Consider the following 28000-nt stretch of genomic DNA (forward strand, 5'->3'; position numbering starts at 1 on the left):
AATCTTAACAAAATGGACTTGAAATCCCACACACCCCTGTGGAAGTCCAAAGCCCTCTCCAAATCTCTACCAATACACTGGGTACATGCTTCTCATGATCGTATCTTGGTTCTAGGCTCTGAATTTTCTGAATTAGTTAAGTTTGGGAATCATTTTTCATGTTGCCTTTTCTCGTATCCAGTGATATACATCCTCTTCATCATTCTGGCTAGAATGTAGAGAACAAATTAGGGAGAGAAATAATGGATATAGGTAAACATGATGGTAAACTTTTACTAGAATATAAGATCTATGAAGCTGGAGGTTTTTTCCTGCACAATGATATATCCCAAGTGCCCAAACATCACCCGACACACAACAGGTGCTCAATTACTTTTTCCTGAGATAGGAAACTCTAGAAAAATACCAGATAGGAGGATAAAGATTATTTGTTTTGTTTCAGACATGTTAAGTTTGAGGTATTTTTGTAACATCCATTGAGAAGATGTCAAATGGCCTGTTGGATACAAAAGTCTGGAGCTCAGGGGAAAGATTTATGCTCAGTATTTAAAGATGTAAGTCACATGTACAGGGTTGGCAATTGATGCTATTTGTGTAGGTGACATTGCCTGGAGAGTGTGAATGTGAGAAAAGAGCCTACAGAAAGAGAAGGAATGACCATAGAGGCAGGAGAAAGAGAAGTCAAGGGAAGAAAGTGCTTGAAGCAGATGGGAGTGGCTGAGAATTTGATCATTCAAATGATATTGAGATGTCATTACAATGATGACTGAAAAATGTCATTTGGATATGGCAATATGGACATTGTTGGTGACCATACCAAAAAGTCTTTTGGTGTCGTGACAGAAGTGGGTCCCAAATTGTAGTGGCCACAAGAGTAAATGGTAAGTGAAGAAATTTGGACAATAAATATTAACAACTCTTAGGGTGTTTGGGATGCAAACAGAAGGAGAGAAATAGGACAGTGGCTGTTGCAATTAGGCTTGAGGACGGTTAAAAAATATAACTGGAGAAATCTAAACATGATAAAAAGCTGATGGCAGTGAGAATGGGGTGGGGAATGAGGGAGAGAGGGAGAGAGAGAATAAGAGAGAGAGAGAGAGAGAGAGAGAGAGAGAGAGAGAGAGAGAGAGAAAGAGTTTGGGTTTGGATGTATGATTTAATGGAGAATTAAGATGTAAGATTCCTGAGCAGGGAAAAGGAGATGAAGTGTGGGAGGATTAGCCTTTAAAAAAATTTTTTTTAAGTTTATTTATTTTGAGAGAGAGAGAGAGCACGTGGGGTAGGGACAGAGAGAGAGAGAGCAAGAGAGACTTCCAAGCAGGCTCTGTGCTGACACAGTGCAGAGCCTGAAAGGGGGTTTGAACTCATGAATTGTGAGATCATGACCTGAGCCAAAATCAAGAGTCAGATGTTTAACTGATTGAACCACCCAGGCACCCCAGGATTAGTCTTAAATACGAGGAGCCTTAAATAGCTTCTCTGTTTGAACAGGAAGGAAGGGTCTATAAATGATTAGGCGTGTAGGTTTAGATTTAAGTAAGTGAGGCAATTCTCATTTGACAGTTTTTGTTCTCTGTGTAAGATGGGAATTGAGATGGGTCATTCTTTAGGGTGAGGGCAGAATGGGAGAAGGTAGTTTGAGGAGAATGGAAAAGGCTTTAAGTCAGCAATTGAGTAGTCCTGTTGAGTGACTTTTTACAGCTACACTCAACTGTCCAGGTGTAGATACAGAGAGATAAGATTGTTGGATTCATCTGGTATTGACTTTTACATGATGGATGAGAAGAAAATTTAGAGGGGTGAGCAGGTTCAGGGCATTAGCAAGAGTATTGTTGCATTAATGGCACAAAGATTTTAAAGAAGATATGTAGGGAAATGCAAAAAGGAGAGAGCTGATAGACTGGAACAAGATAGAGGCATCCATGGACAGCCGGTCTCCAAAGAGTCAGAGGCTGGCTGTCATGAAAATGGTTGAGTCAGCAAGTTCAGGGGTGAGCATGAGAGAGTTAAAAATATGAAAGGAGAGGGATGAGAAGGTCTCCCACATGGAATCAAGTTGACTCAAGAAAATATCCTAGTTAGACAGATTGTATCCGTACATGTGGTATAAACCAACATGGCAGCTTTTAAAAGAAATGTAGCTCTTAAGATATAAGAAATGAGTTTTTACCAGCAGGATTAACAAAACACAAGAAGGACATATTTGAAGTATGTGCAGGTCAATCAGATGCAGTCTTGCCCGCCTGTCCCATGGAATGCTGTGCTTGTGCTTGTCTTACAGTTTCAAGCCCGTGGAGGTAGTTTCTGGAAGAGGGTGCCCTCTGGAGAGAGGGTTGTAGTCCACTGAAACAAAGCTTAGGAATTTCCCCAGCAGGTTATCTCATCTGGTGTTATTAACTCAACAAGAGAGTCTAAGAGTTATGCCATGCCCAGGGGAAACTCCTCTGGCCTCTGAGTAATGCAGCACTTATAGCTATAGTCCTAAGTGGTCATGAGTACAGGAGGACAGTTATGAAATTGACAATAGTGCTGGCTTTCTTCTAAGTATTTCTTTCTCTTCTCCCCTTGATAAGAGCAAACAATTTCCTAGACACTGGAGAACATATTTGCACAAATCCTGAATATGGTTTCTGGAGGTCAAGTACTTGTTGACTTGTTGACTTGACTCCTATATCTATAGGAGATATCAGAATGAGCTTCTAGCACTTTCTCCGCTGACTCTTCATGGATCAATACTAAATAGGATGTGCTTGGCTACAAGATTCCAGACAGTGCTGAGGCCATTGTGAATTTGCTACCTAAGAAGATGATCTCTGTAACCTCCCGTGACCATCTTAACAAAGAAACCTTTTCTACTGTTATAGAAGCCAAAGAAAGTTCATAACTTCCTTACCTCTCTGATTGTATCTTACCACTCTTTAAAACTATAGTAGGACTTTTCAGGGATACTTCTCTCGGAATTATGTTTGCCTCAAGTGCTGGTTCTCTGTAATGCTTTACCTGATCCTGCAGCAAGAAATTGTATTCCTATGTTTTGAATTCTTACAGCATTTTAGCTGTAAGTGTCATGGTGCTTAACATTTGCTACCTTGACATGTAGATATATCGTTTATGGACTTATCTCTCCTATAAGACTGTGAGCTTTTGAGGGACAGTTAGTCTGAAATCATAGTTACATCCATCACCATGCTGATGATAATCTTAGGTTTTCAATAGCTAATTGCTGAGTAAATGAAGTAAGTCAATAGATTCTCCTACTGTCTCTGTTGGGCTGTAGTCCCACACTTGCTTATATCCATGCCTGAAAGGACACCACCCGTCCAACGCTGGTGTTGTAATTATTGTGCTATTGCAGATCTTATATTAAATTGTGTCAGTGTGTTGGTTTGCAAACTTAGGAGCTTCCTGGGTAAAATTCGAAACTGGCTTTTACACACAGAGTGCAAGGAGATACTGAAGAAAAAGACAGACCACTTCAGATTGGTAGATGGTAGGTTTAAGAAGCAAGGTAACTTACTATGAGGCTTGTCTTAGGCAGACAAGATGAGTGAATTTCCACACCTGCCTGCCTGAATCATAAAAGTTTATATAGAGGCCTTAACTAGGTTTAGTCATGTGTATTGTCCAGATGGTCTCAACAACACATTGCTCTCTCAAGGCTGCATTCTTGAAAATGGCTCTGGCTGTGGGAACAGTGGTACATTTCAAGGACGGGGGAGGGGGTGAGGAGCCTCTGATTGCCTGGGTCCTGCTCACGGGTCGATGGGTGGTCACATTCTTTTTATGGTCTCCTCTAACACAATGCCATGTCTTCGTGCAGATCAAATTGTAAATTCACTCTGATCTCACTTTGGCTGGTGGATTAAGCCAGGTGCAGAGGGAATGGGTCAGTAAAGACATTAACCTAGCAGATCAAGCCATTCTCAAGCTAACATCATAGGTTCTTTCAAATAATATGTCTCATGGGGTATGCTTAAAATTACAGAGGGTGCCATTACATCACAGTACATGTAGTGAACACTGCCTGCAATATGTGTTAGCGAATAAGAATTGATTCTGATTTAGGGGGAATAAATCAGAAATGGAATATCACATATGCCTTGCAATCCAGAAGAATGTATCCAAGTTGCCTTTTTATCCATGAGAAATTTTCAAGTACTTGTTATATGCTGTAAACGATCAAGTACAGGACCATTCTATTAGGAACTTCTTGATTAGGATAAAGGTCTATCTCAAAGGCCATTCATTTTTCAAAATTAGACATTCGTTATAAGGGAAGAACCAACAAAACCTGATAATGCATGGCATGGGGGGATGGTGGAGAAGTGAGGAGTCTTGGGGTACTGGAGTAGTGGAATGTCTGTTAGCAAAAATATGGAAATCAAGAGAAGAACTAGCTTTAAGGTAGAGACAGAGAAAGAGATTAATTTGGTTTTGGACTTGTTGAGAAGAGATGCTGCTGAGCACCAGGCATTGGAAATATATGATACAACTTGGAAGGAAGCTGGAGACTCGAGAAAGGTTCAGGAGTCACTCATGCAGAGGTTATCGTTCAAGCTCTGAAACTGTCACAGAAGAAAATGCTAGGAGAGTCAAAAGTCTAAGAGGAAGCCGTGAGAAACACCTTCACATGGGATTGGAAGAATCGCTCATAGTGAGGGACTCAAATCACTTATAATTTCATCTCAGACTCCTGTTGAAAATGTCAGTGCCCTAAACTAGCCATTTGCAAGAAATGAACTTCCAGACATCATTTCTGGCAAGGGACTGAACTAAAAATTAAGGTATTTAATTTTAGTTTAAATTAGCAAAATTTCAAGTACTTTAAGATAAGAATGTTGTCGGAACCATCTCATAATACTTTCACAAATAGATAGACTGCAGGGGCAGCCTGGACAGTGGAAGGTATCCTCAGGGGTTGTCAGTGTTTAACTGGTCAACAGGACAGGCTCTCTTTTTCATTGTTCAGCTTGTCACTAAATACATGGTCAGTAATATTTAATCTTGCTGAATTATAAATGGCTGAAAATTAATTTTATCCAGATTCATGCAGATTGGGTTTAGGACTGAGGGGACAAACAACAATGAAATCTGGATAATGTCCTGTCTACACCTACTCACCAATATTTTATCACTGTACTAGGTAGTCTTTGCTTGTAGCTCTGGGCCAAGATAAGTCCTTGCCATGGAAACTCAGAGCCCTTTGAAATAATACCAAATTGGCAAATATGTTAAAAAATTCAAGATGGGATATCGTTAAAAGTTCACGTACTCCTGAAAAACACTTCAGAAACAGATGATTTTATCTGCCTTGAATGTGGTTGTATAGTTATTTGTTCACTTAATAGTGTGATTTAATGCCTAAGTTCATTTTCATGCCCTAAAGCACACGCACTAGAATCTCTCAGGAATGCTGCTTCTCTGAATGGACAGCCGTACGCTATAATTTCATACCGTGTATTGCGTTGCCTTGTAATATTACAACCATGTTTCATATTCCTCTTTTACGTTAGGTCTTGGGAGCTGTTGACAATAACATGGGTGATGGCTGCTCTCAGAAGCTGGCAACTGCGAATATTCTCCGCTTCCTGTTGCTCGTCTTGATTCCGTGTATCTGTGCCCTCATTGTCCTGCTCGTGATCCTGCTCTCCTTTGCTGGTGAGTGATGCCACTATTAAAGAAAAATGAAGTCAAAATGAAAATGAGCATAACCGTCATTTCTACTTAGTACTTATTTAACTTGAAGTGTCAACTTGGTGAAAGGGTTACCTGTTGACTATCTAATGCAAATCTGAAGTTTCTGCCAGTGTAATCACTCTGCTAGTAATTATTATCAATATAAATTAATGAAGTAATTAATTAAAAGCACTTAAGGTGTGATTACCAGGTACCAGGCACTTTGAAAGTCCCTGAGAACTTAGGGATGGTTAACTTTAAGTCCTTCTTTCTTAGGAACTCATGGGGGAGAGGAAGAGATGATTACTACACAAGGCAACACAAGTTGATGATGGAGGTTTACCCTAGGTACTTTGGGGGAAATCGAAGAAGGGTTCATGAGGCATTAACATTTTAACTTTTGGAGAGTTCATAGCAATTCAGGTAAGAAGGCCATAGTACAAGTACAGGGTTTGGCAGAGAAAATAGCAAGTGCAAAAGTATAACCTTGTGCTAGATGGAGGTAGACTTAGGAGATTGGGTAGAATTTTGGCAGTGGGAGTAAATGCAGTTAGATTGATAGATAAAAGTCCAAATGACACAGACCCTTGCATGTTGTCCTAAGGGAATTGGGCTTAAGATCCTAGGTAATTGGTTTTCAAATTCTATTCCATGAAACCAAGGTTCTGAAGAAGAATTCCAAGGATTACACAAATGTTTTCTTTTTTCTTTCTTTTTAAAAAAAATGTTTTATTATTTATTTTTGTGTGAGAGAGAGAGGGAGCACACACAAGCAGGGGAGGGGCAGAGAGGAGAGACAGAATCCCATGCAGGCTCCATGCGGTTAGCGCAGAACCCAGTGTGGGCCCAGACTCACAAACCTTGAGATCATAACCTGAGCCAAGCTCAAGGGGAATATGCTTAACCAACTATGTCACCCAGGTGCCCCCTTTTTTTTTTAATTTTAGAGGGGGGGGAGCTGGAAAGAGGGGCAAAGGGAGAAAGAGAGAATTTTTAAAAAATGTTTATTTATTTTTGAGGCGGGGGGAAGGGCCAGAGAGAGGGAGAGAGGCAGAGAGAAGGGGACAGAGGATCTGAAGCAGGCTCAAAGCCCAATTTGGGGCTCGAACTCATGAACCACGAGATCATGACCTGAGATGAAGTCGGATGCTTAACCCCTGAGCCACCCAGATGCCCCAGTAGAGAGAGAGAGAGAGAGAGAGAGAGAGAGAGAGAATCTTAAGTTGGCTCCACACTGAGTGTGGAGCTTGACATGGGGCTCAATCCCACTAGCCTGGGATCATGACCTGAGCTGAAATCAAGAGTCAGAACCTCAACCAACTGAGCCACCCAGCCTCCCTGCAAATGTTTGTTTTGGCTTTCAATTTATAAAAGAAATCTTAAACACATACTCAAACTAAATATTACACACCAATTTTTAACCGAGTGGAGACCAACAACCAAGTAATTTGTGCTGACAGATTAATTCATTTGTATTTGGATCTTGCTATCTCTGTAAATGAATCAAATGCTAAACTTAAAAGGTGAACTGTTAGTGGGGAGAAACCCCAAAATACTACTTTTGGTAGTTACCTATTGCTATGAATCAGGATTTTTTTGATCATGTGCATTCAAATGAAATAGAGAAATAAATAGCAAGATGATTTTGATCAAATTGCTTACCAACAATTTTGAATTTTTATATTTCATCAAAACTACCTATTATTTTCTAATTGGTTTTTAATAAGTTATGTAAATTAATCCTAATAAAATACAGCTTCTATTTGTAGATATTAGGAACTTATATAGTATTAATTTGAAAATAGTATTTATTTTCTAGAAAAATGCTTGAGAACCGCTGCTATGAGTGGTAGTTTACCATTAGAGGATCTTTCCAAGCAGGGATAAATCTGATCATATTTGCATCTGCAAAAGACAGTAGGTCTAGATAAACCACAGAGGATTGGAGGCAGAAAGTCAGGAGGCCTTTTTGAGGCTCTGGCTATGGTCTAAGTAAAAAAATGATAAGGGCTTGAATTAAGGCATTTGGTGCATTAAAATCAGAAATCAGGACTGATTGGATTTTGCTGTGAAGGAAAAGAGGTATCAATGTTGACCTCTGAATTTTTGGCTTAGGCAACCAGGGTGATTTTGGTACCATTTGTTCAAGGAGGAAATAAAAGTGGAAGACTGTGATGTAGGTAGATGGAAGGCAGGTTGGAAGTTTAGTTTGGACATGTTAACTTAGAGATACTTGTGGGAAAACAAAATATATTGGCATCATAGTTTAAGTGCATTTATCTTGATCAAATTCAACAGTGTAGGCAAGACTAAGAAATGAATGTAGGTATAGGGGCGCCTGGGTGGCTCAGTCGGCTAGGCGACTGACTTCCGCTCAGGTCGTGATCTCACAGTTTGTGAGTTCAAGCCCCGCGTCGGGCTCTATGCTGACAGCTCAGAGCCTGGAGCCTGCTTCAGATTCTGTGTCTCCCTCTCTCTCTAATGCCTCCCCTGCTCATGCTGTGTCTCTCTCTCTTTGTTTCTCTCTGTCTCTCTCAAAAATAAATAAACATTTAAAAAAATTAAAAAAAAAAAAGAAATGAATGTAGGTATAGAAGAACATGTTGCTTTCCTAAGCAAATTTCAAGGGAAATTGTGACTACACATGATTTTTGGCTTTCGTGTTCACTTTAGAACTTAGGGTGCCTGAGTGTCTCGGTTGAGTGCTGACTCTTAATTTCAGTTCAACTCCTGATCCCATGGTCATGAGATCAAGCCCCAAGTTGGGCTCTGTGCTAGGCTTGGAGGCTGCTTGGGATTCTCTCTCTCCCTCCCTCTCAGCACTGTGCCCCCCCCCCCAATAAATAAATAAACATTAAAAAAAAAAGAACTTAACTCTCACCCCACTGTTACTGGTTTGAAGCTAGAAGGATCCAGAAGAGAAGCCGAGTCTGACCAGTTATGAAGGTGTGAGTCTCACTGGCAGTTGAAGCAACAGAAATAGATGAACCATAAACAGGAAGTGTACTGATCAAAAGCTGAGGGCAAAAGCCCTGGAGTATTTAAGGGGAAGATAAAGAAACAAAAGGAATCAAGAGATACAGGAAGAACGGTCAGAGAAGAAGGAAAAGAACCTGAAGTGCTGGGTTTCATACCCAAGAGAGGAGAGACACTGCAGAGGTTACAAAGTGACAAGTTAGAAGAGGAAACAGGAAGTGGCTCAGCCCAGGAAGACTTCAGGTTATCTACTGGAGTTTAGTCGCCCTGTCCCCACATGGTACCAACTGTGGTCTGCTCTCAGGCCAGAGACAGGACAAAACTCTGAAACTCTTCTCTGCCACTCTTTTCTTCCAAGACTCACCTCTTCTCCAGAATTGGCCAGCTTCTGTTTCCTTTCCTGGGCCTTCGGGTACTTTTTTGGTGTGTTTTGTCCAGATTTATAGTTGTTATCTTTGCGAGGGTCTGTCTGATAGGAGCTCCCTCAGTCAGACCACTGTCATTTTTAAAGGTCTAATTCTTCTAAGAGGTTCAGAGGCTCACACACACTGAAGAGTATTTCCTTTCATTCTCAGGGTAGAATGCTAAATGTAAGTTTTAAACACATTTTTAAGTACCTCAGGGGGTGATGGGGGGGTGGGAGGGAGGGGTGGGTGGGTGATGGGTATTGAGGAGGGCACCTTTTGGGATGAGCACTGGGTGTTGTATGGAAACCAGTTTGACAATAAACTTCATATATTGAAAAAAAAAAATAAGTACCTCAGGGCTTAGAGGCCTCTGCACGGAGGTGAGATGCTATTAAAGCAGTGCTTAGTCGGGTTAAATTTGTTTGCTTCTTTATTTATTAGATTCTAATTTTTGTACAGCTTTATTGAAATATAATTCACATACCTATTTAAAGTGGATATTGAACAATTTTTAGTATATTCACAGATAAGTGTCACCATTCCTACAATCAATTGTGGAACATTTTTATCACTTTAAGAAGACACTCTATGCTTTTTACTGTTAGTCCCCTATATTTCCATCCTCCCCTTGCAGCCACTAATCTATGTTCTGTCTCTATAGATGTCCCTAGTCTGGACATTTCGTATGAGCATATGTGGTTTTTGTAACTGGCATTTTTTACTGGCATAATATTTTCAAGATTCATCCATGTTGTAGTATGTATCAGTACCCCACTCTTTCTTATGGCCAAATAATGTTCTATTGTATTGATTTACCACATTTTTAAAATCCATTTGCCAGTTGATGGACATTTTAGTTGTTTCCGTCTTTTGGTTATTATGAATAATGTTTCTCTGAATATTCATGTACAAGTTTTTGTGTGAACCTGTTTCCATTACTCTTGGGTTATACCTACGAGCACAATTTTTTTTATCACTATATATGGGATTAGGAAATGTACCATTTATAACCACTTTTGAGTACGATTTTGGCTTATATTTAAGTAACTTTTAGAAAGTGAGAGTTTCCTGGACAGTTTCTTCAAAAACATTCTGTTCATAGATTCTGCCCCAGATGATTTGATATGGATATGTTAAGTAGTATCTGCTCAAATAAATATTTTCTATTTTATAACTGACATGTTTGTTTTTGTAATAAGCAATAAAACAGTTTTATATTTTTGTTTTTAAAAATAACCTTATTAAATTATTCTGCTTACTTTAAAAAATGTTCTGTTTGGTTTGAGTTTTTAACTGCATGCTCTTTCAAAGTTATTTATTTATTTATGGGTCCATAAGTGTTGCTGTGGGATGCTGGGATGCCAATTTTGTATAAATAACAGGAGTTGTAGCTTCAAAAGACAACAATAATAGCGAGAGGATTATGAATAGGAAAAGATAATAAAAGCCTTATGCTAATACAGATGCACTCTGTGTAGTAGTGTTTTGTCCCTTTGGGCTTCTCTCATGCAAAAAGTCAAGTTAGTAAAGAGATTCTGGAAGATAAGGGAGTTGGACTTTCTAAATAATTATTTCAGGAGCAGGATATAGAGGAGAGCAGTAGCAAATTATTTCTCTCCTCAACCCACAAACCTGAAGCTGGAGCTACAAAGGTTTAGTTTAGTATTTCTTTTTTTCTTTCTTTCTTCTTCTTCTTTTTTTTTTTTGAAAGTTTGTTTATTTTGAGAGAGACAGAGAGAGAGTATGAGTTGAGAAGGGGAAGAAAGAGGGAGAGAGGGAGAATCCCAGTTGGGCTGTGTGTGATCAGTACACAGAGCCTAAAGCAGGGCTTGAACTCATGAAACTGTGAGATCATGAGCTGAAATCAAGAGTCGGATTCTTAACTGACTAAGCCACTCAGGTGCCCCAGTTTAGAATTTCTAAAATTATTGGATAGTCTGAGCTGTCCATATAGTTCCAAAAATTTGGACTCTAAAATAAAGATTTAGGTTTTTAAAAAGTGAATGTCCAGGATCAGATGGATTTCAAGGTGGATTTTACCAAACATTTAAAGAAGAACTGGGGCACTTGGATGGCTCAGTCAGTTAAGCTTCCGACTTTGGCTCAGGTCATGATCTTGCCATCCATGAGTTCGGGCCCCGCGTTGGCCTCTGTGCTGACAGCTCAGAGCCTGGAGCCTGTTTCAGATTCTGTGTCTCCCTCTCTCTCTGCCCCTTCCCTGCTCTCTCTCTCTCTCTCTCTCTCTCTCTCTCTCTCTCTCTCTCTTTCTCTAATAATAAATAAACATTAAAAAATAATAATAAAAAAATAAAGAAGAGTTAATATGTATTCTCTTCAAACTATTCCAAACAACAGAAGAGGAAGAAGAGCTTACAAAGACATTCTATGAGGCCAGCATTACTCTGATACCAAAACCAGACAAAGACACCACACACACAAAAAAAATGATAAGCCAGTATCCCTGATGAACACAGATGCAAAAACTCTTAACAGAATAGCAAACTATTCAATAATACATTAAAAGGATCATTCACCAGAATCAAGTGGAATTTATTCTGAGGTTGCAAGGATGGTTCAACATTTGCAAGTCAATCAATATGATCAACGACATCAACAAAATGAAGAATAAAAATCATGTGATCATCTTAATAGATGCAAAAAACCATTTGACAAAATTCAACATCTGTTCATGATAAACACTCTCAACAAAGTGGGTTTAGAGGGAACATACCTCGGCATAATAAATGCCACATGTAAAAAAGTCACAGCTAACATCATACTCAATGGTGAAAAACTGAGAGCCTTTCCTATAAGATTAGGAACTCTCACTACCTTTATTCAGCATTGTACTGGAAGTCCTATTCATGGTAATCAGAAAAGAAAAGAAATAAAAGGAACCCATATTGGTAAGGAAAGAAGTTAAGCTGTCACTATTTGCTGATGGCATGATACTATACATAGAAAATCTTAAATCCTCCACCAGAAAGCTATTAGAGGAAATAAATAACTGGTAAATCTGCAGGATACAAAATTAACCCCCAGAAATCAATAGTATTTCTATACACTAATGAAGTAGCATCAATAGGAGAAATTAACAAAACAATCCATTTAGAATTGCACCGAAAAGAATAAAATACCTAGGAATAAACTTAACCAAGGCAGTGGAAGACCTTTACTCTGAAAACTGGAAAACATTGATGAAAGAATTGAAGATGACACAAACAAATGGAAAGATATTCCATACTCATGAATGGGAAGAATTAATATTGTTAAAATGTCCATATTATCCAAAGCAATCTACAGATTCAATGCAACTACTATGAGAATACTAAGAGCATTTCACCTAGAACTAGCAGAAATAATACTAAAATTTGTACAGAACCCATAAGACCCCAAGTAGCCATAGCCAACTTGAGAAATCAGAACAAAGTTGGAGGTACCACAATCCCAGATTTCAAGATATACAACAAAGCTATAGTAATAAAAACAGCATAGTGCTAGCAAAAAATTGACACATAGATCAATGAAACAGAATGGAGTTCAGAAATAAACCCATACTTATGTAGTCAATTTATGACAAAGAAGTCCGGAATATATAATGGGAAAAAGTCTCTTCGACAACTGGTGCTGGGAAAATGACAGCTGCATGCAAAAGCGTGAAAGTGGACCACTTACTTACAGGATATGCAAAAAATAAACTCGAAACGGATTAAAGATCTAAATGTGGCACTGATACCATAAAATTCCTAGAAGAAAACATAGGTAGTGATTTCTTTGAGATCAGCCATAGAAATATTTTCCTTGTGTGTCTCCTGAAGCAAGGGAAACACAAACAAAATTAAACTGTTGGGCTACACCAAAATAAAAAGCTTCTGCACAGTGAAGGAAACCATTAACAAAACAAAAAGATAACTTACTGAATGGGAGGGGATATACCAAATGATATACCTGATAAGGGGTTAATATCCAAAATACATGAAGAATTTATACAACTTAACACCAAAACCCCACAGAAATCCAATTAAAAAGTGGGCAGAATGGGAAAGCAAGCTGGTACAGCCACTCTGGAAAACAGTATGGAGTTTCCTCAAAAAACTAAAAATAGAACTACCCTACGACCCAGCAATTGCACTACTTGGCATTTATCCAAGGGATACAGGTGTGCTGTTTCGAAGGGACACATGCACCCGCATGTTTATAGCAGCACTATCAACAATAGCCAAAGAATGAAAAGGACCCCAATGTCCATCGATGGAATGGATAAAGAAGATGTGGCATATATATTCAATGGAGTATTGCTCGGCAATCAAAAAGAATGAAATCTTGCCATTTGCAACTATGTGAATGGAACTGGAGGGTATTATACTAAGTGAAATTAGTTAGAGAAAGACAAATATCATATGGCTTCACTCATATGAGGACTCTAAAAGACAAAACAGATGAACATTGGGGAAGGGAAGCAAAAATAATATAAAAACAGGGAAGGGGGACAAAACATAAAAGACTCTTAAATATGGGGAACAAACAGAGGGTTACTGGAGGGGTTGTGGGAGGAGGGATGGGCTAAATGGGTAAGGGGCATTAAGGAATCTACTCCTGAAATCATTGTTGTGCTGTATACTAACTAATTTGGATGTAAATTAAAAATAAATAAATAAAACAAGTTTAAAAAAAAAACTGTAAGCAAAAAAAAAAAAAAAAAAAAAAAAGGGCAGAGGACCTGAATTATATTTTTCCAAAGAAGACATAGACACATGAAAAGATGCTCAACATCACCAATCATCAAGGAAATGCAAATTATAACCCAATGATACATCACTTTATAGCTGTCAGAATGGCTAAAATCAAGAACACAAGAAACACTAAGTGTTGGTGAAGATGTGGAGAAAAAGGAACCTTCATACACTGTTGGTGGGAATGCAAACTGGTGCAGCCCCTGTGGAAAGCAATGTGGATATTCCTCAAAAAATGAAAAAAAAAAAATAGAATTACCATATCATCCAGCAGTTTCACTATGGGTATTTACTCAAAGAAAATGAAAACACTAATTTAAAAAGGTGTACGTACCCCTATGTTTATTGCAGCATTATTTGCAATAGTCCAGATATGGAAGCAACCCAATTGTCTATCAATAGACAATTGGATAAGATGGTGTGATATATATACACAACGGGATATTATGCAGCCATAAAAAAGGATGAGATCTTGCCATTTGTGATGGCATGGATAGACCTAGAGTCTGTTATGCTAAGTGAGATAAGTCAGACTAGGAAAGATAAATACCATATGATTTTACTTGTAAGTGGAATCTAAAAACACAAAAAAGTGAATAAACAAACAAGCAAACTAAAAGTGGAATGAGACTCTAAATACAGAGGACAGACTGATGGTTGCCAGAGGGAAGTGGGTGGGAGGATGGGCAAAACGGGTGAATGGGATTGGGAGGCTTCCTGTTACTAAGTCCCAGGAATAAAAGGCACAGCATAGGGAATATAGTCAATGATATTGTAGTGGCATTGTATGGTGACAGATGGTAGCTACATTTGTGGTGAGCACAGCATAACAGAGAGAAGTTGCACTATGTTGCACAGCTGAAACTAATGTGACTGTATGTCAATTACACTAAACATTTTTTTTTAAAGATTTAGGTTTTTGAAAGACATTGAAAGGAAAATTGAAGAGTCGGAAAGTTACAGTATTCTCCCTAGATTTTTATTTCTTTAGTTACAACCTAATAATGAAGGGCCATGTGACATAGAAATGTAATTTATAATGTCACTGGGAAGCTGGGGTTTAATGTCTTCCTCTTCCATTTACTAGACGTGTGAGTTTTGGTCAGATGCTTTAACTTCTCTGTCAGCGGAGGAATATAATTTTTATTCATTTCGCAGCATTGTTACAAAAGTCAAATGAAAAAATTTGTGAAAGTGTTTTTATAAATGACAAAATTCATTATTAAAGGAAAGAATTAGTTTTTACTATACTCAAAAATTGACTAAAAATGGGTTTATCTTTTTTAAACTCTATCCATAAGACCTAGAATCTTTGTGCAATGATCCAGTGTCATAGTAATCCCATAATCCATAACCCCATAACCCTATTACCCAGCCATTGCCACAGTGTATTTCAGTTATGAGTATAGTTGCTAGGAAGGAATAAAATTGACTCGTTGTTGGATTTGCAATGTGATGGCAGGTTTCACATGAAACCTTTATGCTTAGACCTGAGTGTTAATTTCAGAGGTTATTCATTTCTTATCAGAACTAAACTGGGGGCAGGTTATATTGCCATCACATCCTTAGAAGAGTGAGTTTATGCCCTGGAGTACTTTATTAGAGATTGAGCTGATATCTGCTTGAAATTATATGTAAATGTATAAATAATATCTAAACACATATATGCAATATTTATTTTGCTATGTTGGGAAACATTTGAAAGAGATAGAATTGTGGCTATATTTGATACTGAATTATTCAGTCTTTTAACAAACATTTATTGAGTGCAAGGCAATCTTCCTTGAATAAACTTGGCATTGAATAAACTTGGCATTGAATAAACGTACCCTCCTGGGTACTGGACCCCACAGTTCAATGAGAGAGGAAGGCATTAAAAAATGATCACTCAATTAATTAATGCCAACAGAGGTAACTGATGTGGGAAGAAACAGTTGCTAGGAGAGCTTATGACAGGGGCCCAAAGCTAGTTTGAGTTGAGAGCAGACTTTTCTGATGGAGTGGCACTTTAATCTTGAACTCCACAATGGGGACAATAAGGGTGTTGGAGTAAGGGAGTGACATGTTTGATCTGGTAGAGGCTTTTCAAAGGTGCCTTTGGCAGGTATAGGGAGAGAAGGTTGAAGTGGGTAGAGTATGTGTCAGGGAGAAAAAATGAGGGGGGTATTGCAACATTCCTACAAGTGTGGTGCTTTAGGTTTTGGTTTGCGCTGAGTTTTGCAAACCATTGTTCATCTTAATTTAATTTCATCAAAGTTATGGTCCAAAAAAATCTCATTAGGATGCTCCCAATCTTCTTTCCCAGGCTGTTGAAGCCTTGGTTTCAAAGGCTTTTCCATACATCCACATCAAAAATACATTTTGTTTTAGGCATAAGCTTATTATGAGTGGTATAAGGTAACATTCCTAATTTTCCTAATACTATGAAAGGACTATGTGGTTTGTTTGTTTGTTTGTTTGTTTGTTTTTTGTCATGCGGTGAAGAAGAAAGAAAAATGATAGTGGTGAAGATTGTTGCAAGTATGGTAAATAGGCCATTTTTCTTGAACTCAAGAGAAATATTCCTTACAAAAATGCTAGATCAGCTAAAGATCATTGATTAAACTTAGAGTTTTTCTCTTAGCAAATGTCTTTGCAGCTTGTGGCTTTTACGAGAATTTGGAATTATAAGAATTTTAACTTCCTAATTTATAATGTTGCATTTTGACTATCACTTTAACCTGGAAAAACCTCCCAGATCCTTATTTCCTTACACCAAAAAATTTAAGATCCTCTACGATCCTTTATGACCTGACTCCGCATTTTACTTAGTTGAGCCCCCAAATTCCTTTAATAACCCTGGCCTTCTGGTACAGATTCAGGGACATAAAGCTTCCAAACTTGAGAATAGTCTTCTTTAACCGCTCAGGTCTGAGGTTATATGTAACGTCTAAAGCTTTTTGAAATGGGAGTCTAAAGCCTTACACTCGAAGTGTGGTCCATGGGCTGGCAACATCAACATCACTTGAGAGTTTGTGTGAAATGCAGATTCCACGCCCACCTCCTGCCTTTGCCTTCCAGCAAGATCCCCAGGTGATTTCTGTGCTTGATCCAGTCCTCAACCCACTGCAATCTGGTCTTCCCCTCTTTCTCTTCTTGTCCTACTACTAAATATTCTTACTGAGGCACTGAGTGCATTGTATGGTGGCCTCACTGAGGCGGTGACTTTTTATCCAATGCACAGCATTTGAAACTGATGTGTGTTTGAACAAGACTCTGAAATGAAGAATGCATGCTTTCTCTCTGTGTTTGTTTGCACCAGCTCACAAAGAGCATGTTCATTGTTAGTTGGTGCCAGCAACACTGTCTTTCATTCAGGTAGGGTCACGTGACCAGATATAATCTTGCCCAGTTTTGACTCTCTTCCCAAAATGCTCTTCTGTTTGGCCTGCATATTATCATTTCTGATTTTTCTTCTATTTCTGACTTTTCTTTCTCCGTCTCCTGGAGCTTATCTTTCTTTACCTAGCCATTAAATGGTTGGGGTTTCTGTCCTAGGCTCTCTCTCTTCTCACCTAACACCTATGACTCTCTTGGAAGTGTCATCCATGCCCATCCATGAGTTGCTTCATCATTCACACATGCAACAAATATTCTTTAAGGCCTACACTGGTGCCAAGCATTCTGCTGGGCACTTGAGATGCAGACATGCATAGAACACCTTCCTACCTTCAAGAAGGCAGACAAGAAAACAGACAATTGCTCTTGAGTATATGTGTGATACAAACAGTGTGTGCGCTGGGACCACAAAGATCAGATTTGTGGGGGTCTGACAAGGCATTCTGGAGGAAATGCTTAGATTGCTCTAGATTTTATACTCAGTGATTATAACAATAATGAAAGCCAGCTCCTACAAATTCTATTTTTCATTCTCTGTATTAGTCAGGATAGGCTATGCAATACCGTGTAACAAAAATAACCCTAAAATAATAGTGGCTTAAAAACAGCAAAGGTCAATTTCTCACTCATGCTGCATGTCCTTTGCGAATGACATGGGGGCTATGCTCATTCAGGGACTAAACTGATCACCCAGCCATCATCTTGCACCTGTGTAGTTATTGTGCCAACGAGAAAGAAAAAGAGCACTGGAGATTCTTTTCTTTTCCTCAAAGGGGTATGATATGATATTATTAACTATAATCGCCATGCTGTACATTAGATCCCCAGAGCTTATTCAACTTATAACTGGAAGCTTGTGCCCTTTGAGCACAACATCAGAAATGTCCAGAGACAGAGAATGTGACCCAAGCATATGTCTTAGTGAATGCGAGAGACTTGAAAATATTTGATGAACAGCCTTAATGACTATCACCCTTATCTCAGTGGAAGGTCCCTTCATATACACAGTAATTCAAACCAGAAACCTTGAAGTGACCTCTGACTCTTTCCCTGATGAGCCCATAATTTTTGCCTCTTCCAAATGTTACCTGAGTCCTCACTGCTTTTGTCTTGGATCAGACCTTCCTCTTTTCTCACTTGACCCCTTTCCATCACCACGCTGCTGCCACAGTGATCATTCTAATGTGCCACCCTTTTTAAGATCCTTCAAAAGTTCTTCATCACAAGAACAACTCCAAGCCTTTAACAGGAACTCCTCGTCATAGTCTGGCTTCTTCTCTCTCTTTAGCCTTTCCTCTTGCCAGGCCCCCATGTGCTAGCCATGTTTAGTTACTTGCCGCTAGGTTTTCAGTATCTTTCTCCCTTTGCTCCAACTAGAAAGTTCTCCATTCCCTATTACTATACCTCCTTCTTCTTCCCCACAGATGCTTTGCTCAAACTTCGACAATCCTTAATTATCCTTTAAGATTTATATTGAGTATGATCTCCTCCTAGGAAACCTTTCCTGGCTTTCTCAAATGGAATGACAGCTACCTCTCTGCTTTCTGTCATCAGATTGTCTTATGCTTACCATTCTCAAAGCACTTGTATCATGGTTTGTATTTTTAGACTACATGCCTATTTCCCTCAACTAATCTATAAACGTCTTGATGATAAGGAGCTTTTACAAAATGTTGTGTTTTCAGCAGAGAGTAAATACAGCATTCCTGGCACATAGAAAGTGCCCAGTGAATGTATTACCGCATGTCTAGAGATGTAAAGATGAGGAATTACTTTTAAGCTCCCATCATAGGAAGATAATTTTTTTACATGTGTATGATGGTTGATTTTTTAAAACCTGCAGACTTTGTCCAAAGTGAGAAGTGTATATGGGTGTATATGTGTGTGTGTGTGTGTGTGTGTGTGTGTGTGTGTGTGTGTGATGTCCTGACTCCATTCTTAGGTGCATTAAATAACTCTTGAAAGTGGGGCGCCTGGGTGGCGCAGTCGGTTAAGCGTCCGACTTCAGCCAGGTCACGATCTCGCAGTCCGTGAGTTCGAGCCCCGCGTCAGGCTCTGGGCTGATGGCTCGGAGCCTGGAGCCTGTTTCCGATTCTGTGTCTCCCTCTCTCTCTGCCCCTCCCCCGTTCATGCTCTGTCTCTCTCTGTCCCAAAAATAAATAAACGTTGGAAAAAAAAAATTTAAAAATAACTCTTGAAAGCTTCAGTTTCCTCCTCCCTGAAACTCTGTAAATGAGAGTTAATTATAGCATCTGTTTCAAAAGATTGTTGGAAGACTAACTCAGTAGATGCTTATAGTGAAGATCCTTAGCAAGGTGCTTGTGTTTGTTTCCTGTTGCTGCTGTAACAAATTGGTTACTCGGTACAATGCAAATACCTTACCGTGGAGTTGTAGAGGGCAGAAGTCGAAATAGGTCTCAATGAGCTAAATTAAGGTGTTGGCAGTGCTGTATTCCTTCTGGAGACTCTAGGGGATGGTCTGTTTCCTGTCTTTCCCAGCTTTTGGAGGCTTCATGTGTTCCTTGGCTTGTGGCCTCTTTCCATCTTTAAAATGAGCAATGGTCCATTAAGACCTTCTCACACTGCGTGGCTCTGATACACAAAACCTCTCACCTCCCTCTTCTGCTTGTAAAAACCCTGTGACCATCTTGGGCTCACATGAATAATCCAGGGTAATTTCCCCATCTCAAATTCCTTAACTAATTCACATTGGCAACATCTCTTTTGCCATTTAAGGTATGTAGGGTAGCATATTCACAGGTTCTGGGACTTAGGAGGTGGATGTCTCTGGAGGAACGTTAATTTTGCCTACCACAGTGCTCGATACATTCATTATAAGTGACCAGTGAAGTTCAGATATTATCATTGGAATTATAGACTTTTCCTTAAACATTTTTTTTTTATTTTTAATGTTTTATTTATTTTTGAGAGACAGAGGCGGGGGGAGGGGTGGGAAGGGGCAGATAGAGAGAGGGTGACACAGAATCCGAAGCAGGCTCCAGGCTCTGAGCTGTCAGCACAGAGCCTGACTAGGGCTCGAACCCACGAACCATGAGATCATGACCTGAGCCGAAGTCGGACGCTTAACCAACTGAGCCACCCAGGTGCCCCTCCTTAAACATTGTTAATTAAACAGAGCTGTGTTCCAGAGCTGATACACTTTTGAGCCAAACAACCTTGATTGGTGGGGCCTTGTATTATTAACTGGGCGTGAAAGAGCCACACTTCTTTTACTCCAAAAGTAGGTTAGGTGATTCGCTTTTGAAATTTTCCTTAGCCATTTTGTTATGTGGGATGCACTTAGGGTAAATGGAAATTGATAGTTATTTAAAAGTACCTAAATAGCCCTAAGGAAGACAGTTTTACTTTCATTACTATCATCATGTACTAATGACTAACAGTTATTGAGAACTTACTATGTGCCAGGAACTGTTCCAAGTGTTTATATATATATTGACTAATTTGATCTTAACAGCCAGTCCCATGAGGGGAGGGACTTTTATTTTCCTTATTTAATGGCAGTTGAGACTTTGCCCAGTTTCGGGGCTAGTGAGCACCAGAGATGGGATTTAAACCCACGGGGTCAGGCTATAGAACCTGTACTTTTAACCACAGCACTGTAAAAATAAGAGTGTAGAAAATTCTGGGGCGAAATTGGAAGAGTGAACCCTCGATTGTGGGCTAATCACTCTCAGCATTTTTATAGCTCACCGTGGTGTAGCTTGAGGGTATTTAGTTGTATCGAGTTCTAATGTTTGTACGTTTTAAAAAATGACCAACTGTGAGGTGGGAGTTGGTCGGTTTCCAGAGCTGCTTGAAAAGAAATTGTCTAGTGAGTTCAGGCTTTTAAAGACAGGTCCTTAGGTTTATTCTCTCTCCTTCTTTGTCGGTTGGTCCATCTGTCTGTCTCTTAAAAATATACTTTAGGGACATTAACTACAGCAACTACCATGGATCATATATTACCTGTCCCTTTCTGTCTATTCTGCCAGCTTGTTTTCATATGTAGAATTTAAGAGCAAGGAAGCTGAATTTTTTAGAAAGTTATTATCTCAGTGTTTCCAGTCAGTGTTTCAGAAGATGACCCCCTTCTTCTTCCTCTTCTTCTTCTTCTTCTGGTAATTCATTTAGCTAATTTTTTTAATGTAATTTATCGTCAAACTGGCTAACATGCAGTATGTAAAGTATGCTTTTGGTTTTGGGGGTAGATTCCTGTGGTTCATCACTTACATGCAACACCCAGTGCTCATCCCAACAAGTGTCCTCCTCAGTGCCCCTCCCCCATTTTCCCCTCTCCCTGTCCCACCATCAACCCTCAGTTTGTTCTCTGTATTTAAGCGTCTCTTCCGGTTTGCCTCCCTAAGCAGATGTTATTAACGCTTTCACCCCTGTGGTTTGATGAAAAAGATAAAGGAAAGATTAGTAATATGGTTAATTATTACAAGCAAAATGTTGAGAACAACTGTTGAAATATTTCATACGGAAAGCAACTCCTTTTGAATGGATTACTCAGGGATGTAACTGTGAGGAGTTTGCATTTGCTAAATGTGTGTTGACAGAGCTGGATGCTGACTCAGAGGGTTAGCCTGCTAAGTAAGTCAACTTTATGGACTTTAAAAGTTCATCATGGCCACGTTAATGGAATTAACATGTAATTGTGAAAAGTCTATTTATGCCAAAATAAGGAACGGTGGGAGCAACTAATAAATGGATGAAAATAAAATTATATCTAATTGATTGGTAAATTTTTCTGTATGAATGAAATCTGTATTACATAGTCATCAAGTCTATCAAATACATTTATTTTGATCTCAATCATTGTGAAACTAAAAAACAATTACATAAAGTCTTTCATCTTACTTACTGCATTTAATACTTACTCATAATCATACAGACAGTTTGGAGAGTATGTTACCTGCACCACATGGTCACGATTGAGTTTTTATGCTCCGGCGTTTTATTTAGAATCCTTTAGCAGATGAAACTGTTGACCTTAGTTAGCTAGAAAACAGCTGCTTTTCTATGTTGATTTGTAGTTAATGTTTTCCAAGTGTCAAGCACATGTAGGGAAATTTTTTCCATAGACTGATATTAAACATTTTATTTATATTTCTTTTATTTTTAATGGTCCGTGGACTGTTTGGAGAAGTGAGAGCCAATTAGAGCATTCGCTGTAAATTCTTCTAGAAAAAAAATCTCCCTTGGGTATTTCTATAATGAATCAATATCACATTTGTTTATTTTAGTGACATACTCAGTTGCAGTGCTATATTCTGGAAACAATCTGTTGTCTATTTTTACTAAGTTAAAAATACATGATCTCTTTCAAGGTTTTCAGGAGTTTCGGCCTAAAGCCAAAGTGAGGTGATTTCCAGTAATCTTAGGTTTGACTATTTTGTCGATGAATGAATACCTTGAGAAAGTGACCAGTTGATAATCCTAGTTTTAATGCCTGTATCTTATAGTCATATTTATAGTTCTGGTCAAAGATGAAGGTAATTTAGTTCCTTCTCTTAGTTTTTCTAGAATTTGAGTTTGCTTTTTGGCGGGTTTTCCGATCTAGGCTTGGTAAATATATGAGCCCTATTATTTTTATTTATTTGTTATGCGCAGGTCACTGAAACTTAGTGGAAAATGTGGAGAAATAAAGGCTGAACCTAAGCAGGCACTGTTGTCCTTTGGCGGCAGATGTAGAGATATGAAGAGCTTGTGTCCTGGGTACTAAGTAGCATAAAATGGTGGATGAAATTGAGAAACTGAGAAAGCCAGAAGGAAACACCAAGATTCACCACATTTCATTTATTTGTTGTGAGTCTCAGGCGAAATGGAATTGCCCTGTATTCTTTGGGCACCGGGAACCCTAGATGGGAGGCTCAGTTTCTATGCCTGAAGCTTTTGAGAAAGCAGTGGTTTCTTCACAGGATTAGGTTATTTGTGGTAGAAAAGAAACTCTCTTGGTTGTTCCAATGAAGTGGGTAGTTTTGTGAGCCATCATCTTCCTCTTTGGGTTAGCCAGGGTAGAATGAGACTTGGGAAAGTAGTTCGAGAATTTTCTCAATATGTTTTTAAAAATAAACACTTCTAGTTATGTATCAGAATTTTTTTTTTTTTTTGTCTTTCAGGAACATTAAAAAAAGCCTATTTTAAATCAAATGGGACTGAACCTTTGGTCACCGATGGTGAAGTCCCAGTGTCTGATATTGTTCTTACAAATACGATTTGTAACAAGAGCACTGTGACGTCTGCCACGCATCCCAACCAGCACGTTCCAGCCTGGACCACGGATGCTTCTCTCCCAGGGAACCAGAATCACAGGAACACAAGTAAGTCTGAAGGTACTGAATACCCATGCCCTTTAATGTTTGTAGAACCTACAGGTGGATTTTAAGTGTGGCAACCAAGTGTGACCACGAACTGTCCACAGAGGCCACATTGCACTCACTTACCCAGCAACCCTAACTGAGGGTTCTGTTCCTAAACATGAAATGCCATCAGCTCAGCCATCCAGATAGGGAGGGATAAGGGTGGGAAAGGAAAACGTATGAATGTCATTCAACATTTCTGAGGCACACTGCTTGCCCCGATAGAATGGTAGTGATTTTTATGGTGGTTCATCTCTGAAAGTTTGTGCTTCTGTTTTGAAGTTTTGAAGTTACTTGTTTTGAGATAGATAAATGAATATGTAAGTGAAGTTACTTATTTTGTTATTGGTGCCTTGTGGGAAGGATCTCGGTTCTATAATAGAATGTCAATGATTTAATGGGAACTATCCCCCCCCATTTACTTTTGAGGTGCTCACGCATTCTTCTTTCCTTACTTCCCTCTTCTCCCCCCTTTATTGGCTGTGCAATTTATTTTATGTGTTGATGACTGACAATCACACCTTAAGGAAAATGGTGTGTATGAAACCCTGCTTGAGGACCAATGCCAGCTATTCTAGAACAAGAGCTGGGAGAGAGAGAGGACAGAAAGTGTGGAGATGCGACCAGGTAGATAGTGGCAGACGGTGTGCTGTGGAACATGATTTTATTCCTCAATATCCCTCAAGTTTTTAGTAAGGTCACTAAGCTTCCAGATTGCTGGTGGGATTAGAGTTGGGGGCAAGCGCCTGAGAGCCTCAGCTCTGACCCAGTCAGCTCTGGCAAACATAATCAGAGCGCAGTCACTGTAAGAACTTTCTCTGTAGTTGTCTTCATTCTTATTTTCTGCTTCCCCAAACAAGGTCATGTGATTGAAAATTATACAAAACCCATCCATCTGGGGTCATTTCCTTGTTTGTTCCTCCCTCTTGCATGAAAACCCACAAAGAGAATCACATCCTAGGTCTAGGACAGAGTATTGATTTTCATCCTGAGCCAGGAAGGGAAGGAGGAAGCTAAATTTTAGCGATCATGGTATATATTTGACAGTGTCTGAAGAAAAGTAGGGTTATTCTATTGCTCTAGACCCAAAGAGACAGACTGTTTGGATTCCATTGTTTCACACAGCACCTACATATTTTTTTTTTCAACATTTATTTATTTTTTGGGACAGAGAGAGACAGAGCATGAACGGGGGAGGGGCAGAGAGAGAGGGAGACACAGAATCGGAAACAGGCTCCAGGCTCTGAGCCATCAGCCCAGAGCCTGACGCGGGGCTCGAACTCACAGACCGCGAGATGGTGACCTGGCTGAAGTCGGACGCTTAACCGACTGCGCCACCCAGGCGCCCCTCACACAGCACCTACATATTAACTGTTTCTGATGCTTGGTGTTTACCAGTGATTAATACGGATTTGTGTTTATTACCTGACGGTAATAACTGCAAACCCAAAGTATGACAAGTAAAATTTGCTTTCCTCATGAGTTTTACTTTGAAGTTTTTAATGTTTGCGTCATGTTTTAAGCCCTTCATTTTTCTTAAGGACAGTGTTTTTCATCAGAAGTGCAGAGGTAATTTAAGCAAAAGCTCAGTCCCATTAATGTGTTTGCAATTATAGCAGTTGTGATTTTCTTTTGCTAAGTGGATTTTTCTCTCTTTTGAAAGTTTTGTCATTTGTTAAGATTCAAGTAGAAGTGGCAAACACATACTGTGAAGAGTAAAGAAACATATGGTATTTGTTACTCAGTTTGGAAGCTTGATGGAGGTCTGTTCGACTCGTTTTCTCTTCCTATGACTGGAACATTGCGTGAGACTAGGAATGTAATTTGACATATAAAGGAAATCCAGGTGAAATTAGCACGGTTAAATGGAGAAAGGTCAACACCTTTGAATATATGTCATTCCGTGTTGTTCATGTACTTGACAGCATTGAGCTTTACTGCTAACGACATAGACCTTCAATACACTATCTTAACTAAAATTGTTCATTGCAAGGGATTCGATAGTTTTTCATACATTTCAGTAATATTGCTAGCCTGTGATTGTAGAGCTTTTGGTCATTTTTAGGGCATATTTAAATTCTTTTCTCCTTATGTATAATTAACTGATGACGTATGCAGGACAGGCGACACATACCATTTCAAGTTATGGAACTGAGGCTTAGCTGACATATCCCAAATTGCTTGTCTAGTACGTGATAGGCATGAAATTGCAATTCAGATCCTGGGACTTGTAGACCAGTGCTCTTTCAAGTTTTGCATGCTTCTTCATTTAGTCTTATTGCTTTCATTGCAGGAGTCGAGCAAATTTTAAGCTCCAGGAGACTCGTCTGTTTTGTTTGCTGCTGTATAGCCAGTGCACAAGAAAATATTTATTGAATGAATAAGTAAACAAACTGCAGACATTTCAAATTTTTAATATCTGCTTTGTCACTTCTCATTAATAATGTCTGATCACACTTCTGCACTTAGTAGTTACTTAACCAGTTTTATTTAAAATATCATGTAGTCCCTTGTATCACTACTAACACCTAGGAGAGAATTTGCTTTTGTCCCTCTGAAAAAATTGCTCTCTAATTAAAATGTCATTTTAAATTCCTGGCATATGTAAAAGCTATTTAAGTCCACTTCAGTCCAAAAATACAGTGGCCAGACATTCTGTTCCATCCAAATATCCTGGGTAGGAAACCGAGGACTAACCTTCTGGCAAAAGGTACCAGGAAGTAGCCTCTCCTGAACACATTTGCCCCTGGGCATCCTTAATATCAAGCCAAAGCATAGAATACCTTAGTTTGTAAAGTCTTAATCAGAATCCTCCCTGTATGACACTGTGTGACAGAGCTTTGTAAATGTATAAAGTAGGTTTTATGTGACATCTGTTACTGCTGGACTTCCATGAGCTGCATTTTGAAACCCAGCTGTGACACGGAAAGGGAAAAGGTTGATAGCTCGCATGTTATATTTTAGCAAGGCATTTTTCTAGGTTGCCTTTTGTATTTTCCCCTTTTCTCCTTGTATATGTATTGAAGCATAAACTGAATTTTAAGGAAAGAAAAAAAAAAAAACTCTTTGACCAACCAAAAGCATTTGGGTTAAAAATAATATGGTGGCCAATGGAATATCCTGGAAACTGATCAGGAATTGAAGTGACAAAAGAGTGGGGTAATGTGCTAAAAGCTTAAGATGTTCCTTTTTCTCATCATGTTGTTTGATAACCAGATCCGAAATCTCTGCATCAGATGAGAATGCATCATATCTATCATTCACTTTAATCAAAAGAACACTTTTTGAGTTATTATCCACCTACTATAAAATTCACCCTCTAATACGTAAAATACAAGATTTTAAGAATGCATTCACAGAGTTGTGCAACCACCACAACTATCTAATTTTAGAACATTTTCCTCCATGCAAAAAGTGTTGGGGGCACCTGGGTGGCTCTCTTGGCCATCTGACTTCGGCTCAGATCTCACAGTCTGTGAGTTCGAGCCCTGCCTCAGGCTCTGTGCTGACAGTTCAGAGCCTGGAGCCTGCTTCAGATTGTGTGTCTCTCTTTCTGCCCCTCCCCCACTCATGTGCATGTGCGCGCGCTCTCTCTCTCTCTCAAAAATGGATGAACATTAAAAAAAAAAAAAAAGAAAAGAAAAAAGAAATGTTGTATCCATTGTTCCTCATTTCCCCATTCTCCCATCCTGTGTCCCAAACTCCTACACTTTCCGTCTTTATGGATTTGCCTATTCTGAACACTTCATATAAACAGCATTATATAATAATTATGTGGCTTTGGGACTGGCTCCTCATAGCTTTCTTGAATATGTGCACAGTCTGGCCTTCTAGGTCCCAGAGAATGTATCAGAGCCATTCTAAGGCCCCTTTGGCTATCTTATTCTCCAGTTTTTCCTTTTTAAGTGTTTTGGGTCAGCCTCTTATTTCCACGGGCATCTTTGCCTTAGGTAGCTGTGAAGTTTAGCAACCGCCACACATTGTTTTTGACAAGTGCCCTGGGGATAGGGCTGTTTGCATATAGACAGTTCTGAGTCAGAAACAACAACAACAAAAAGTTCTGAGTCAGGTCAAGTAAGGAGAAGCTCTGAGAATGGATTCTTTCCAGGGATCTTCCAGACAGGTTGAATAATGACAGTTTTCTGGGGACGGCTTTTTGGATAGCTTCAAACCCATTCTTTCTTCTCCATTGCCTCCCCCCTCAGTTGCAGGTTTTTGCAATAAATGCAAAGCCATTGGTTTTCAAGGTTACCGCAAAACTGAGGAGATGGTGATGGAAATAGGGCAAGATGAAATGCTACAAAGCTCAGAGTTCTCACTATGGTTCAGTCATTTTTCTTGAATAAATGTTCCTCTAATTGATGCAAGCCTTTGGTTAAATTCCAAAGTTTTGAGAAATTTGATTCTGATAATTTTTTTTTCCAGTGTTTTCACTGCTTTTACATAGGCGCATATTTCTGGAGGATCT

General features: G+C 39.1%; 1 protein-coding gene across 13 annotated transcripts in view; it reads left to right on the plus strand.

Moving 5' to 3' along the window:
* The window catches only part of CORIN (corin, serine peptidase), a 257422-nt gene that overhangs the window by 28545 nt on the left and 200877 nt on the right, over positions 1-28000 (plus strand). For 10 of the 13 annotated variants that reach the window (XM_045056421.1, XM_045056418.1, XM_045056415.1 and 7 more), the window contains exons 2-3: positions 5514-5658; positions 23293-23505. In XM_045056421.1, the coding sequence (XP_044912356.1) occupies positions 5514-5658; positions 23293-23505 (358 nt within the window). The remainder of the gene's footprint in view (positions 1-5513; positions 5659-23292; positions 23506-28000) is intronic. The other 3 variants (XM_019829551.3, XM_045056411.1, XM_003985401.6) reach the window with 1 other exon arrangement.

Source organism: Felis catus, chromosome B1, assembly GCF_018350175.1.
Source record: "Felis catus isolate Fca126 chromosome B1, F.catus_Fca126_mat1.0, whole genome shotgun sequence".
Classification (NCBI taxonomy): Eukaryota; Metazoa; Chordata; class Mammalia; order Carnivora; family Felidae; genus Felis; species Felis catus.